General features: G+C 39.9%; 1 protein-coding gene and 1 non-coding gene across 2 annotated transcripts in view; both read right to left on the bottom strand.

Annotated features, from left to right (window-relative positions):
• Tbc1d15-17 (TBC1 domain family member 15/17) overlaps positions 1-13793 on the bottom strand; it is a 49051-nt gene extending 35258 nt beyond the window's left edge. The window contains exons 1-6 of the mRNA XM_080273374.1: positions 13762-13793; positions 9796-9882; positions 8402-8510; positions 6472-6548; positions 5841-5965; positions 4346-4587 (exon numbers count right to left, since the gene is read on the bottom strand). Coding sequence (XP_080129500.1) covers positions 4346-4587; positions 5841-5965; positions 6472-6548; positions 8402-8510; positions 9796-9882; positions 13762-13776 — 655 coding nt within the window. The 5' untranslated portion in view covers positions 13777-13793. The remainder of the gene's footprint in view (positions 1-4345; positions 4588-5840; positions 5966-6471; positions 6549-8401; positions 8511-9795; positions 9883-13761) is intronic.
• LOC145401140 (5S ribosomal RNA) lies at positions 6947-7065 on the bottom strand. The gene has a single exon (XR_013897552.1). It is a non-coding gene; the product is annotated as a 5S ribosomal RNA (ribosomal RNA).
• Positions 13794-17484: the final 3691 nt, after the last annotated feature.

The following is a 17484-nucleotide window of genomic DNA, read 5'->3' as shown; positions in this document are numbered from 1 at the left end:
ATCCCTGAGTGGCATTATGTGAGCAATTAACCCCAACCATCCCTTGGATATAAACCTACACAGACTCAATCCAACTGGAGAACCTTAATTACCCATTTAACCACCAGGTCCCATAATCTGGTTATATGGTTACCACCCAGCAAAGTAAATTTCCCGGTGTACGGTAAACCATTTGGCTTGTCACTCAGTGTAGAGTTACCCATAGGCTGAAGGAAGAGGAAAGAATGAAGGAAGGAAGGACAGAAGAGGGACTGTAAAGTCACCTATAGGCAGAAGGAAGAGGAAAGAATGAAGGAATGAAAGACAGAAGAGGAAGGATGGAGGAATGGAAAGGGCAGACACCCAAAGCAGCACTACACTGAGTGAGTGGATGGTGAGTGTTCCCACCTACCACTGGTTACCATAAAATGTACTAAATTTTTTCCTAGGTTACAAAAGACTATCTGGATTTTCACTCAGTACAGTTACCTGATGGCGGTACTATTAAGTGAATGGATGATGATACGTCCCAACCTACCACCAGTGAAATGCAAGGAACAAAAATTATTACATTAGGCTGCTACTGAAATGAAATTAAAAATCAGCTTTAAATTTCTTGTTTACCATGTCTGGCTGTGGCCCACTAGGGTTTAAATCTGGAAATCTGGAGGATGGTTGGGGTTTACTACTCTCAAAATAACACTCGGAGAAAAGCAAGTGGCCATCCCAATCATACATGCTGCAGTCAGGCAGACAAAGCCAAAGCTCCTACAATTCTTACGGGGCAATAATGGACTGGGTAATGGACAGACTGACTTTACATATGCAGAAAATACAAGCTGACAATCAAAGCTGGGGCTGTATCACTTACCAAATTGGATTCTGTTAATTATCGTATTTTTCTGCATTCATAAATGGGAAGAAATCAGTAGGATAGAAGTTGTGGAAGCAATGAAGAAAGTTAAATTGGGGAAAGCCCCAGGAACTGATGGAGTGTGTGGTGAAATGCTGAAGCATGGGGGAGAGATAGTAGTAGAATGGATGTGGAAGATGTGCAGATTGGCCAGGGAGGAAGGTAGAGTCCCGGAGGATTGGAAGTCAGGTATAATTATTCCCTTGTACAAAGGAAAAGGGGAAAAAGAAGTGTGTGGTAATCATAGGGGCATTTGTTTTAGTATAATAGGAAAAGTGTATGGCAGGATACTTATTGACAGAGTCAGAGAAAGAACTGAGAAATTAGTTGGTGAAGAACAGGGAGGCTTTAGGAAGAGAAGAGGTTGTGTAGATCAGATATTCATTCTTAGATCTTTAGTGGAAAAGTTTCTAGAGAAGGGAGAGAAGTTGTATGCAGCTTTCATGGATTTGGAGAAAGCATATGACAGGGTGGATAGACAAGGATTGTGGAAAGTGTTAAGAATATATGGAGTAGATGGGAAGTTGTTGAATGCTGTGAAGAGTATGTACGATGGTGCGAAGGCTGCAGTGCATGTGGATGGTGAACTAAGTGAATTTTTCTCTTTGAAAATTGGATTGAAACAGGGATGTGTCATGTCTCCATGGTTGTTCAATCTGTACATGGATGGGGTAATAAAAGAGGAACAAGGTAGGGTAGTGGATGTTGGAGTGGCCATGGTGAGAGAGGATCATGTTTGGAAACTCCCTGTACTGTTGTTTGCAGATGATACTGTGTTGTTGAGTGAAGACGAAGGGGAGCTGCAAGGCTTGGTGGATGAGTTTGGGAGAGTGTGTAAGAAACGGAATCTAATGGTGAATGTAGGGAAGAGTAAAGTGATGGTCTTTGAGAGAGGTGAAGTCAGTGAATGTACAGCGAGGTTGGATGGTGAGGAATTGGAAAATGTGAGTACGTTTAATTACTTGGGTAGTGTGATGAGTAAGGATGGAGGTTTGGAGGGTGAAGTGCTTGAAAGGGTACAGCAGGGAAGAAAGGTTGCTGGTTCTTTGAAAGCAGTGATAAGAAACAGGAAGGTGAGCATGGAAGTGAAAAAGTTACTACATGACAGTATTGTGATACCAACTCTAACATATGGAAGTGAAGCTTGGACGTTGTTGGAGAGACACATGTCAAGAGTGAGCAGTGGAAATGAGTTATTTAAGAGGAGCCTGTGGAGTCACATGGAGAGACAGGCTGACGAATGAGGATATAAAGAAGCGTTGTGGTGTGGATGTGGATGTGATAGGAAGCATTATGAGGAACACACTGAGGTGGTTTGGCCATGTGGAGAGGATGGAGGGTGAAAGACTGACGAAGAGTGTGTATGTGAGTGAGGTGGAGGGGGGAAGAGGGAGGGGGAGGCCGAGGATGAGATGGAGGGATGGGGTGGAGAGGTGTATGAGAGAGGGGGGTGTAAGTTGGGAGCAGGGCAGTGAAATGGCGGGGGACAGGGCGACTTGGAGGCGATTTGTTTGTGGCCACCCCAAACGGGATTGAGGCGTCTGGCAATAGATAGATAGATAGATAAATGGGAAGCTTTAACTTAAAACAGTACGGTAATATATTTAGTGTCAATTATGCAGTGGCTTGAAATAGTAATGCAGTGGCATGTCAATCTGGAAGGGGGTGGAGGGAGATGAAGGTTTAAGGATCACTGGTCAGTCTGTCCTGATAGCCACTGACACTGTAATATTCTTCCGCTTTTCTTATTTTCTCTGGATCTGTAACACTTTCTGTATACAGTATTGTGGCTTGTACATACTGCAGTGCAGTGTATCGCTATAGTTCAGTATAGTTAGAGATTTTTTTTCTAAATTTTTTCCAACTGGAAGCTAACCCTTACATTACCCAATAATTTATAGTATAAATGAACCAGTCACCATTATTATGCTACCTAGTGGTCCATATATCATCCCAAACAGACATAACGAAAATTAGGTTTACAATTTGTTTACTTTCTGAATGACTGCAGGCAGTGAATGGTGACAATGGTAAAAGCCAGTCAACATACAGAATTATCTCATATGGTTTTGGGGCAAGGCTAAAGTAGTGTTTATAATATTTAAAAGTAATAACACGATAATTAAAAAAAAATCTCCAGCCACTTATTACAGAGATCTGAAGAGATACACACAGCTCAAGATCTTCACTCCAACCAGGGTTTCAGAACACTAAACCACCCAGCAAAAAAAAACATTAATGACCATACATCATCCAATCCTACGTTGCCCCATGAGAAGCATAGGAGCCCGGGGCTAGGTAAGAGTGACCAGACTCACACATCCCTGAGTGGCATTCCTTGAGCAATAACCCCAACCATCCCTTGGATATAAACCTTCACCGGCTCAATTCAATTGGAGTGCTGTAATTACCCACTAAACCACCAGGTGTCATAATTTGGTTATATTGTTACCACCCAGCATAGTAAATGGTTTCCTGGTGTGCAGGAAACCATTCGGCTTGTCACTCAGTGTTGAGACACCCACAGGCAGAAGGAAGAGGAATGAATAAAGGACAGAAAGACAAAAGAGGGAGTGTAAAGTCACCTGTAGGCAGAAGGATGTAGAAAGAATGGAAGTAAAGAAAGACAGATGAGGAAGGAAGGAATGGAGGGAGGAGAGGAAAGGGCAGACACCCGAGAGCAGCACTACATCGAGTGGATGGTGAGCACACTATTACAAAAAACTGTGACCTCCACTTCTTCACACATTATCCTCTTCAGTACAATCACATCTTTTATTTTAATGTGGCCATCACCAAACAAAGTTACCCCTCTTAAGAGAATGACCTCCTGTAGTGAAGGGGTCAGGAGCTATCTTCATTAGCCTCTTCAACCCAATGATGTCTAATCTTTAATCCTTGCTGAGTTGCAAACCTCATATGAGGCACAATGAAGGTATGCACAGGCCAAGTTACAGGCCTTATGAGGTATATACAATTTACACTAGTTATTAAACAACGACTTAAGGGAGGTAAACTATCTTATAAGAATCAGCCCAGGAGGGGTTAATATTATGGCCACTGCTAGATGACTTTATTCAGCTAAGGAGACACACTTCATAATCAAGAGCTTAAAACTGCACTCTTGTACATTTTCTTTTAAAGAATATAGTCAGAAAGAAAAAGAGTAACTTCTAACAAACACAATCTCCATTATTCAAGGGATGCAACTGCCTGCAAAATAACTGGCTTTTCACCAATATCACCTTTGCACTACGTGTAGTTACATTCACAGAAAAGAAATGTAGCTTCTCAGAGGCTGCACTATTAATGAGACAAACAAACATTGAAAATATGGTATCAGAAGCATACTACCAAGTAATGATAATGCCATAAAGTACAATAAATAATATAAACAGTAATTTCACTGTGCACTGAGTAATTTGTTAGGTGTGAGATGGTTGCCAAACTTACACACTGCATCGTAGAACTTTGAGAGAGCCCCAGCGGCGGTGGTGTATGGATCTCGCTTGAGGTTGTTCCAGAAGCCCCACACCCGCTGCTGTGCATTCGTCCACTGGCCTGACCCACCACCACCAAACCCTCCTCCAGCCAGGCCATGTCGCTCAGGCACCAGGTTCATCGCAGCCAGCTGCGCATCTTGGGCAGCCTGACGTTTGTCTCTCACTAGGTACAGGTTTTCATCCTTCTCAGACCTGGCAACATGAAAATCGGTACCATTACATTAATATTAAAAAAAAAAAAAAAAAAAAAAAAATGGATTAGTTCTTATGATAGGATTATGCCTTTTTATTTTTTTTCACTCTCTGCCTTCATTCAGTGGTAACATCTGTTACAAAGAGAAATTATTCATGCCTGAAACCACCACTGGCAATTTGTAGAAGCTGGAGAAAATCTTAGGCTTTAAAACATTAGGGTTATGTTGTCCATGACTGCACGAAAGCTGCGAAAGTAAAGAAGTCCCTCTCTAGGTTTCTAATGAAAAACATTCACTTTTCCTTGTAGGAAGAACTGCCATGAGAACTCAAACAGCATGCTACATCTTGCACCAATGTGCACCAAACACTTATCATTACACTGGCATGGATGTTAAACCAGTTCCTACTGGAATTATAGTAAGAATTTTAAAATGAATGAAACAACAAAAGCATGATAAAAGCCACTGTCTTTACATTTATTTAGACTGATATGTTCAGCAACTAGATATTTCCATTTATGAGGTACACCTTGAACATTAACACACAGCACACAACTAACAATACCATCCATTCCTATGTTGCCCCACGAGGAGCGTAAGAGCCCGGGGCTAGGCAAGTTGGTCCTGACATTTTAGATGAGAGTGACCAGCCTCACTCATCCCTGAGTGGCATTACGTGAGCAATAAACCCCAACCATCCCTTGGATATAAACCTTCACCGGCTCAATCCAACTGGAGTGCCTTAATGGCACCATAATTTGGTTATATGGTTACCACCCAGCATAGTAAATGGTTTCCTGGTGTACAGAAAACCATTTGGCTTGTCACTCAGTGTAGAGCCACCCATAAGCAGGAGGAAGAGGAAAGAATGAAGGAAGGAAAGACAGAAGAGGGAGTATAAAGTCAACTGCAGGCAGAAGGACGAGGAAAGAATGATGGAAAGAAAGACCAAGGAGGGAGTGTAAAGTCACCCGTAGGCAGAAGGACGAGGAAAGAATGATGGAAAGAAAGACAGAAGAGGAAGGAAGGAAAGAAGGAAGGAGAGGAAAGGGCAGACACCCATAAGCAGCACTACATCAAGTGAGTGGATTGTGAGCACCCCCACCTACCACCTATACCTATATATTCAAGATTTAAAACTTTTCATTACGTTAAGTCCCACATCATCCATTCATCAATGTCCATATTATTATGCTGTTGTTTGCCTGTCTGTTGAGTGCTTCTGTCTAACCATCATCCTGATTGACTTACTGTTTCACAGCAACATATCTAAGAAGGACGTCAACAAAACAGAAGACAGAGCCAGAACGGAATGCCAGGGCCGGGTGCGTGGTGCCATCACGCTGGATCAACACCAGTGTTTTGTCATCAGTTATCTGCCAACACCAAAATTCACGTCACTAAATCAAGTCTACAGGTGTCATACACAAAAAGATGGAAACACTAATCTTAACAGAGGAGAAAACAAAGCCCCATTTATAAATCACAGTAACAACAATGCTGAATTTGAAACTCAATAAACTTAAAAAACTTCTCTCAAAATTAAAATAAACAAAGGATATCCCAGTTACATATGAATTTATAATCATTATCCTGACTTCTTTTTCCCAACTAAGAATGAGGTTAGGCAGGGTCCATAAAACATGGAATGAGAAAGCATGAAAGATGAAGAAATAACAACAGCATGCACACTGAAATGGGCCAGACACTTTATCCAATCATCATCAATGCTCCCAAAAGCATGACTCTACCTAACAAGCCTAATCATTGACTCTGATAAGGGAACAAACAAAACTGAACTACATACTCTACCTGAACACCTGACAACTATTACCTTTTAAAAAAATACCCATAGTTACTTGCAAAAATAGTAACTGCTTACCTTATAACTACGAAGATCAATCAACTCGACTGAGATAGGACGAACTGTTCGTCTTGGTGTGGATATCTCTACCGAATCTGTTAAACCAACCAAACAAAAAATTATTAACAGAAATGGCTTACCGTTATGCAATCATGAGTCTGGTAAATAACTGCCTTTAATCTGTAAAGAACGCTGGTGCACAGCACATGGTCAGTTACCGTACTAACAATACATCACCTGTTATTGCACAACATACCATAATCACTAAAAAATAATTTTATCATTTCACTCATGAATAAAAAAAATGGCCAAATGGTTTCTAGGCTCAAGAAGATGCTCAGTGAATCAACATTATCATCACCTTATTTTTCATTCATTCATTGCCAGACGCCATGTATCCCAAACGAGGTGGCCAAGGGCTTAGAGTTAATTGTTTTACAGGGAGGGGCACTAATCCTCCACCAACCCCACTTGACACGTAGGGAGAACGTTATGCCAACAGCATCTGGTGTTCCCAGGCGGTCACCCATCCAAGTACTAACCAGACCCAACGTTGCTTAACTTCGCTGATCGGATGGGAAGCGGTGTACTAAACGTGGTAAGGCAGTTGGCACCTTATTTCCACCACCATAAATAAGGTGGGTGGTTTCCAAGAACACAAAAGGAGGATAACTATCAACAAAATGCCTACAAAATAAGCAAAATCTAATGTCATTCATTATTCAAGGCTTCAGTACTTCTGAGTCCACACCACAAACAAAACCATTAACACTGATATGATTGAAGTACATTCACAATGCACATTGTGCAGATTACACAAGAGCCATTCTGCTGATTCCCAAGTCATAAAGTTTCATGTGTAATTCTATTCATACCAGTGGTTCACTCATTCACTTCAGCATTTCCTCTGTTTTCTCACTGTTCATGCCTATTCTTCTTACACCTTTGCTTACCATACAAAATCACCTTGTTACACCTCCTCCTACATTCAAACTCACTCATGCACAGTGCTCCCAGGCTTTATGTAGTCTCAGCCTGAATGATCAAACTTTACAAGGGGACCATAACTGAGATCCTTATCTCTTTTATGCAGTCAAGGACCATCATTAAAAGGGGTGTGAAATCAACAGTTAAACCTGGGTCAACAGATCAAAACACCCAGTGATAATCACACCACTTCCCACATGCTGTTGGTGTCCCATAATGCCCTCCACTACATATCTAAATGTTCTCATCCTGCCTTGTGCTTTGTTCAGCCTTAGGATCTACTAGTTCATTTTTCATGTACTACCACTATGCCAGGTGTTCTGTCCATTATCCAATTCTTTTTGCCTCATCAGCAGTGCAGAGGTCTGGAGTTAGGCTATGCAGTCCCAACATTTAATGAAAGGGTGATCAGCCTCACTCATCTGAGTGACTGAGTGGCATTATGTGAGCAACAAAGCTAAAACTGCCCTTCAGATGGAAACCCTTCCATGTTCCATCTCGCTGGAGTGCTTTACCCCACTGGACCACCAAGCTTTACTTGGTTACATGGTTACCAACCAGCATAGTAAATGGTTTCTTAGGTTGCAGAAAACCATTTGACCTATCACTTAGTGTAGTCACCTGAAGACGGCACTACACTGTGTGAATGATGGGTGGAGGCAGCACTAAATCATGTAAGTGTTCTACACTGCAAATTGTATAGTCAATTGTATACATTACGCATCAGCTAGTGCTAACTACAACTCATCGTAAGTACTTTAAGAGCTGCTTACTTCATTTTTTTTTTTCCCACTTGGATATGCATAAGCATGTGAAAATAAACACACACACACACACACAAACACACACACACACACACACACACACACACACACACACACACACACACACACACACACACACACACACACACACATAATAGGATGGGGAAGGAAACAAGGGATAAGGAGGGACACATCACCTGAAACATTGTGATGTGTGAATGTGACAGCAGCTGAGTTGATCACTGCCCACTCACTGTCACTTGTGTCATCATCTGCATACCGCCACTCCACCACCACCCCATGACGCTGAAATGTAAGATATAAAGATACGGTATACCTGTACATACTACCTGAATACCAGTACAATGTAACCCTTTCAGCGAAATGCTGAACTGTCTATTTCCAGTACAGGTACCTCCAACTTTGGAGAGATGTTTGATACTGACAAGATTTGAAATAAACTCCTATGACCCAACTATACCTCATACCAATTAATCTGGCCAGGCATGTATGGCAATACTGTTCCCGACGAGATTCTGATTGGCTGGAGGTGTTTGTTCGATTTTGTTGTTGCTTAAACCGATACTCTCTTTATTATCAGATAGGATGCTGAGTTTGTCGACAATACAATCGTCAAAAGCAATAAGAAATCTGTTATATATTTAACAACAATGAAATTTGTGTAGGAAGATAGAAATATGAGTCAACAAAGTATTATAACAGTCCAAGTCAAGGTCAGCATTCGAACAATTCCTTTAAATCTCCGACACTCGATAATATAACAGAAAATTAAGGAAACCTGCTTAATCTAAGCACTGGTGTAACACACTTTTAAATTTTAAGATCACTCCACACCCTTAAATCGTGCCACAACTCTGAATAATTAAAAATTCTAATGAAAAGACGACTTGTGCGGGGAGGGAGGTTTGAAAAAATTGCAAAAATCAAAGTAGGCTACAGGAAAACTATTTCATTATATCTCCTCTATTATCACAGTACGGACTGATCTTAAAATTTCAATGTGTGTTACACCAACGCTTAGATTAAGCAGGTTTCCTTAATTTTATGTTATATTACCGAGAGTCGGAGATTTAAAGGACTTGTTCGAATGCTGACCTTGACTTGGACTGTTATAATACTTTGTTGACTCATATTTCTATCTTCCTATGCAAATTTCATTGTTGTTAAATATATAACGGATTTCTCATTGCTTTTGACGATTGTCTTGTCGACAAACTCAGCATCATATCTGATAATACAGAGAGTATCGGTTTAAGCAACAACGAAATCGAACAAACACCTCCAGCCAATCAGAATCTCGTCGGGAACAGTATTGCCATACATGCCTGGCCAGATTAATTGGTATGAGGTATAGTAATATATATATATATATATATTATTCTAGCTACCAATGGGATATTTTGTTTAGCTTAGAGAAGGCATGATTCTTAATGAATGAAAATGTAGTAAGTATGCCTGGTGTAAAAATTAAACAAGAAATTTTATGCGTACTTAAAACTACAATTTTCAACAGTTATGTCTTTAGGGAAGAAGAAAAAAAAAAAAAAAAAAAGGAAGGCTGTATCCTTACCTTCTCTAATATCCGTAGTTTTCCACAAATTGAGAGATCGTCTTGTGATGTAGGAACGGTGTACACTTCATCCTGCTCATAAACAAGCTACAAAAATGGAAATGAAAACTAGTTAGAAGAGTAATTTTGTGACTTTCTACAAATATTTCCTTTTTTTCACATTTCTGAAACTGACAGCTAGCAGGCCTAGGTAGGACAAATTACCTACAAATTTTAACAAAATCTTGCTAACTGGCTATTGTTCTACTACTGCTCCTACTAACTGTTCAGATCCAAGTTGCCAGGGACAGTGGACAACATATAGCTATATATAGGCTCTGCTGCTTATAATGAACAGTTGTTAAAGCCACTAACATCTACTTTTAATCAGCCTAAGGCAGCAAAATTCCATACATCCTCTGAACTGCTGTGGGAATGACTAAGTTTCCAATGAGTGAAGCTAACATATATACCTGGTAAGTGAACATGTTACTGGTAATACCAGACTTCCAGAATATCTAAACCTAAAAAACTATGTCTAACCAAAAAGCTTATGTGAAAGAACCCAACATTAATGTACCGTATCAATCAACATAAGTGGCATGATTATGAATTTTCATTATACGTACTATTTGGGAAGGAAACTAACCCATGTTCTCTTGCCAATGATCAATGATTTCTTGCACTGGCAAACAGATACAAGCTATCTCAGAAACAAATACTGTTTTACGGACTACCATGGTACATGGCTCTCTTTTGTATTACTGTACCGGTATTTTTTTTTTCTTGGAGGGAACAGTTTGCGGGCTCCTGGCCCTTAGTTCCTTCTTCCTTGAATAAAAAAAAAATATATATATATACATATGAAGTTGTTTCTGATCTTCTTGCTTAACCTTAGTCTGGCTGGACAAACAGATCCACTGACTAAATGTACGGTATGCAACTGTTTCTGAGACCACCCTACAAGTACTGCAACAGTACCAATACAATTTAACTGTATAGGGATCTGGGCCCCCTTGTGGTAGACAAAGCCTTGCCAGGGTTGGACCAGGGTCCTTTCCATGGCAAGGTGCGAGGATATATGAGGAGGTAGGGTTACCAGGTGGATGCTGCAGTTGCTTTGCACCACCCAGGCCACACAGCACCATCATGTGTAGGCTCCTCATCAGTGCCCTTTTAAAGCTGTACTCATATGAATACTCAATGAATACAACATTCACATGCACATCTATCCATCTACAGCCAGACACCATAATCCTTTAAGGGGTGGTCACTTGTCTTTGTGTTAGCTGTTTTACAGAGATGGGCACTAACCCTCTGCCAACCCACTTGTTGACATGTTGGGAACACCTATGGGTTGGTTATATGGTTACCATCCAGCATCGTAAATGGTTTCCTGGCTTACAGGACCTCATTAGGCTTGCCAGGCAATGTAAAGCCACTTGAAATGGAAACTTTACATTGAGTGACAAGCCTAGTGGTTTCCAGTAAGCCAGGAAACAATTTACAATGCTGAGTGGTAACCATATAACCAACCCACAGGTGTTTACAGACAGTCTTTAGATTATTTAGAAATAATACATTGGCCTTGCATACTGATCACCTTTAGTACAGTAGGCACTCAATATATTCAGTAAAAAGATAAATTAGTTTAGCACAGAAAACTTGTTAATATGGTTTGCTTTCACAGATGTGCATGAAATCCAAGGTGTGTCGAGGGGTTCTTATTACCTCCCCCCCCTTTCTCTCTCTCTCTCTCTCGCGCTACATGCCTTTATTGATCATGCGAAATTGAAAATTTGTATGTCTGCCTACCAATGTTTACAACATTCTAGGGATTCTTGTCCCTTAAAGTCTTGTCTGATATAAATAACTTTCCCCATCATGTTTATCTGTCCTGTATGGAATAACAAGAGCTCAGTATGACAGTGTCATCTGATCTAATCACCATACTGGACACGAGGCCAATGTAATATTATGAATGTAACAAGGGGTTCTTAATACAGCTAATGAGTGTATTTGTGAGGTTATAAAACAACAATGAAATCCTAGTATGTCTTGTCATATGGCCAATGACATATGGCACTATTGTACATGCAAAATTTTTATTTAAAAAAAAAAAAAAAAAAAAAAAAAAAAAAGCTATTAATGATAAGCGTGAAGAATTTTGAAGCTCCATACTTTATCTGGCTCATATTGTTGTTATTAACAAAAATTCTTTTTAATCTTCAACTCATCACAACATATTACTGAACATCAAACAAGGTTCATGTGGCATCACCAAACCTGAAGTGTGTCATGACGGTGGGAGTAAAGCAGCACACGAGGTTGGCTGTCTTGTGCAAGAGTCTTTCATTCTCTGTATGTATAGTTTACAGTGTTCATGGCTGTCATAACAGACACTCAGAGTACTACAGATTATTCAAAATCTGGGAGAGCAACTAACCTGTGTGAGCAGAACCCATGCCTAAGGATTGGTCATCAGAGCCAAAATGAATGTTAACTGCAGACAGCACTTGGACAGGAATTTTATTTCCTGAGTAGTATACTTTTGCTTCACATCTTTCCCCACATTTATGAAGTATATACAGTACACACATTGTCATTTAAGCTGTCTGACTAACTGGTACTGTACTAACTGCAGTTTTCTGCACATACCGGTACTGTATATCTCATTAACTACCAGTACGGTATCTGTGATTGCATGCTGTAACCTAATCCACAAAGCATGTAACTATATGCATTAAAACTTTTAGACCTGAGGCCATTGGCTTTGAAAAGGCTTAGTGAGAATACCAGACAATGATGGCCTGATAATATACCAAAAGAAGCACATTTTAGTCACTCAGCAACTTATGATTTTTGCCAGCTACATGTTTTAATTTTTCCAGCATAATACCCAATTTCTTCTGGCTAAAAATCATCCTCTGACATAATTAGGAGCTCTGGACTGACTTTTAAATGCTAATTTCAGAAATGATAAAAATTATAATTTCTTTGGAGACTCTGTGTATGGTATTACTAAAACATTTTACCTTACCCTCCCATTACAATGGTGGCAAATAAAAATTGATGACCTTCGTGCAAGCCTTCTTTTGTGCTTGGGCTGGGCATACAGTGACAACCTAACCTTAGAACACATCACAAACATGCAATGTTTCATCAAATATAACAACAATGGCAATCCCTGAAGATTTGAAAGAACTTGCTGGCAAATAAAATCTGAATATCATAAGAATAAAGGTTACCCAATTTAGTATAAAACAATAATGCACAGATAGTTTATGCATGGCTGGTAAACCATCAAGAATACTGATGTATAACTGGAATAAAGTTGTGGGAATTAAAAAAAAAAAAAAAAAACGGTAAATGCCATGATATAGATAATAACTACAAACTGTATCAAATACAGTATTGTCTAAACTGGATATATTATTACACCTCTGAGATGGTCCTCTCTTCAAAATTATTCAAAAGTAAATTTCTAGCCTATTTTAAATGTTATAATTACAAATAATAACACCATATTCCCTGGCATGAATCTTTCAACACCTGTGCGGCACTTTTCTTGACAGTAAAAATGCTGAAAACAAATCAAAGCGCACACATACCTACTATCCATACATATGGGTTTGTATTATCTCAAACCTGTGATTTATCAATACGATTAGACAAAATAACGTGCAGCTTTCACCATCACTAACTTTTGAAGGAGCTGGAGACGCTGTATCCATAATGCCTTGCAAATCACTGACTGCAAGTAAATGTACAACACGCCTCCTGCACTTGTCAACTTTATACTGAAAATACTACGTCGCAAGACATGGCAGTAGTGGAAAATGATAAAGGAACTGGCTACGTTACAGTGTTAATCTGAGCATCAACCACTAATTGGCTAAACATAACAATATTTCCCCTGACTCGTTACTCCAATTACGTCGCATTTACAAGCTACAGTGAATAACGGAAGCTATATAACAGACTCACCAGCTCCTCGTCCATCTTTGTTTACGTCCTACAGGTGATGACTAACGTTGGTGTGAGCGGCGCCGTGTCCACCAATCACAACACGGCACACACCACTTTGCCTTACTATTGGACACACACTCACTACCACTACCATTTCCAAAACCACTTGAGATGAGATGTCCTGTATATTTGCTGTTGTACTGAATTATGGTATATGACTTAGGTTGCTGGTCAGTAGTGGGAAGTGTCAACACATATGATTAGATATATGTGAGTTGATTGCCGTTATCTCTTGCGTAAATCTCCATAACCCACAATACTATCGCTTCCAGAGGTCTGCAAACCTCGTAGGTATTCAGAAAAAGTAAGTTTCTTTAGTTAATTGCAGTATGATTAGATTCCTTTCATTAGTAATACAGTATATTCAGACAATAAGCATGAAATCCAGTATAGACAGTTTCCATAGTTATTACAATGCAACTCAATATACCGCTCGTGATGCCATAAAAAAATTACTATAGGAATCATGTGATACTATAATAGTGGTAAGACATGCCTTCAAGTAGGCTATTATACAAATACTGTATACATACATACATATATAATTATATATATATGGAATTGCGTATCATATACGGTGAGTAAATTACAGTACATGAACAGTACGTACTGTACAGTGGGTAAGCATTTTGAGAACGAGTGGTCCTAACGGGAATGTCTGATGGTGGAGGGGGATGGGGTGTATAGAAGTAATATTGAACAGGAATTCGGGATCGAGTGTGCATGGCGTTATGTTACCGGACGAACTTCGAACGGACCCAGAACAGATCACGTCAGGCTGGCATTCTCTCTCTCTCTCTCTCTCTCTCTGAAATTCTTGGGATTTAGAGTACTTTTTCAGGTTATGAGCCAAAAATCTGGAGATTATCCACTTTTTAATGAGAAATTCTGAAAATCTGTTACCAGGCAAAAATCTCTGGAGGAAATACAGACTTTCTGAGAATCTGTCAACACTGCATGAAGCAGTAAGCCATAGACACAAAGCAGCCCTAGCTAGCTTGGCACAGATGCTTGATTGGCAACACTAACGTAGAACACTCGTTCTTTAACTATTCTATAAACTTCATTAACAAAGTTACATTATTAATATTAGCAAAATATTCTCATGACAAAATGCGAATGTTAATACGGATAACGAAAAAAATATGCGAATATATGTTAATGCGAAGACAAATATTCAGACCATCACTAGTAGATACTTAAACTGATCCTTTACCGATCTGACATTATATCTATCAAGGGCACCAGTGAGAAGTGATCGACTTCCAGAAATGAGGTAGCCAAATGTCCGTGCTGTAATCACACCACGTCCTGTCTCTCCCCGTCCCGTTCATCTTGTCTTACACGCTTCTCATCCCTCATCGCTCATTGCTTCCCTTCGTCTCATGTCTTCCGTGCATGCAAGATTTTACATTCATTCGTCACCTACCTTTCCCTCTGTCTAACCCCCTGTGATGGGAGGGAAAGAATACTTTCTCAGTTTCCCTGCGTGGCGTAAGAGGCAACTGAAAAGGGACTTTTTGCCTCCAATCTTTCTCTTCTTACTGTCTTCCTCTCTTCTGTCTTCTTGATATTTCTGCGTTTCTTCCGGCCTTTATTTTCCCTCTGCTTCTATCAGGTTAGATATTTAGTTTCACAGCAAATATAGTTTAAGGACCTCACGTTGGCGTCAACCCTTCCTCCCTTCATGGGTCAAGCCTTTCAACCAACCGACCAATTATCTAGTTACTTCATCACCAAGCCACTTTAATGTCAAGACCCTTCATTGCAAAGCCATTTCAACGCCAAAGCCACTTGAACACCGTGGCCACTTCACGCCTAGACTATTTCTGCTCCAAGACCATTTCTACGCAAGACCAACTTTGCATCTTCCCCGTTGCTGTTCCATTGTTAGTCATATATCTTTGCTTTGAATGAGTGCCACATGGTCTTTGATACCTGGCGTTAGGTATCCATTATTCAGTTCATTCTCCGTTTGTCCAGAATATACAACGGAGAACCGTCCACATATAACCTAACCACGCTTTAACGGGGAAACGACCAGCCCCAGTCATGCAAGCGGTCCACGATTTTGTAAAAAATCAGATATAGCTGTGTTCCACGGTAATAATGGATTATCACATTAATTCAATAAATTAGAGTACAGACTATGTGTAAAATATGAAGGAAACCTCTGGAAGCCATAAAACACTGGAATCCGACCATATCAAGTTAACCATGTTTTGACGGTGACACGATCTACCGAGGTTTATTTTTCTGGCGATTTGTACATTGCCGAACAGGAAATAACCATGGTTGCAGGGTAACCGCTCCCCAAATGATACACAATGATTCATCATGCTTAAATCCTGCCTCCATACCTCCCAGTATGACGGATAAACACCACTGACGTCACTCAGTGACGTCACCTGCACGGCCTCTATTCCGTGAAATCTGGTACGATCCAGTAACTCATTACTCTGCAGGAAGAAGGACCGTTTTAAAGCTTGCTTTTTCTTTTGTTCTTTCTGCAGATAAGGATCTTTAGCGAGAATAATGTCATAGGTATTACTGTTTTCGCAGGAAAGACAAGGAAACAAGAGAACAGAAAATTCCGGCGTTTCTTATACTTCTTCCAGTAATACTCTGAGTTAGGGGAGGGAGTTGAATACAGAAGTTAATATGTCCTCAGGTCACTTATGTGGTCAGGTACACAGTTGAAAAGACGTACCCTACTGAATAACACGTTGTTGTACTGCGGGACCCTCATTCTTTGTGGTGAACAGGGATGTGCAGTAGATATGAAGGCAATACTGTAGAAAGAACAACCACCTGGGCCGCCAAATAAAGGAGGGGGATGCCTTCTTAGCATCTGGAATGTTTAACTTAGGCACTTTCACCTTTGACTCACTTGTCCTCGAGTTTCGTTTCAAATCTTCCAATAGCTTACCTTCTTCAGATTTCTTTCCCTCTTCCCCAAATCTTCCATATTACCTATCTCTATAGCTCTATCCCTTTTCTTCATCCCTCAGTCACCTCTCTCTCTCTCTCTCTCTCTCTCTGCGTTCCTTCTTCCAAAATATCAGTCTTTCGCACTACCAATGCTCCAGCCACTTTTCCCTTTTATGTTCACTTTTTAAAAACTAAATCAAAGCTTTGCATGACTTCTCCCCTTAAATTCTCCACTCTTTCCTCATAGACTTCTTCCATTTGTGAAAAAAAATAATAATAATAATAATAAGATTGAAAATAAGAGAGTTCGAGCATTTTTTACGAACCACTTTTGTTCATCCATCCATCCATCATCCAATCCTACGTTGCCTCATGAGAAGCGTAGGAGCCCGGGGCTAGGCAAGTTGCTCCTGACATTGAAGATGAGAGTGATTTAAGATAAGAGTACTTTTAAGGAACGAATTTATTGTTTGCTGCTTTATTTTGCCGATTTCATAGTGTAATTGCGGGAAAAAAAAAACGGGAATCATGAGAAATATAAATAATAATTTTTGGATTACATACTACAGTTTCGATGCCTGTCAGCCCACTACACGCCATAGTAGCCTATAAAGATATTTGCTTTACCTTTGGGTGGAACTTGTGTGAATGACATGACAACTAAAGTATTATGAATAAAACACATTACATGAAGTAGCTATTTCCTTACATGAGTTACTGATGTTTCAGCATTACAGTTTATAAATCGCA

The sequence above is a fragment of the Coenobita brevimanus genome, chromosome 54 (assembly GCF_032717465.1).
Source record: "Coenobita brevimanus isolate Jiangsu-jjx chromosome 54, ASM3271746v2, whole genome shotgun sequence".
Lineage (NCBI taxonomy): Eukaryota > Metazoa > Arthropoda > Malacostraca > Decapoda > Coenobitidae > Coenobita > Coenobita brevimanus.
The sequence above is the reverse complement of the archived record's forward strand: the minus strand, read 5'-3'. Positions and strand labels throughout refer to the sequence as shown.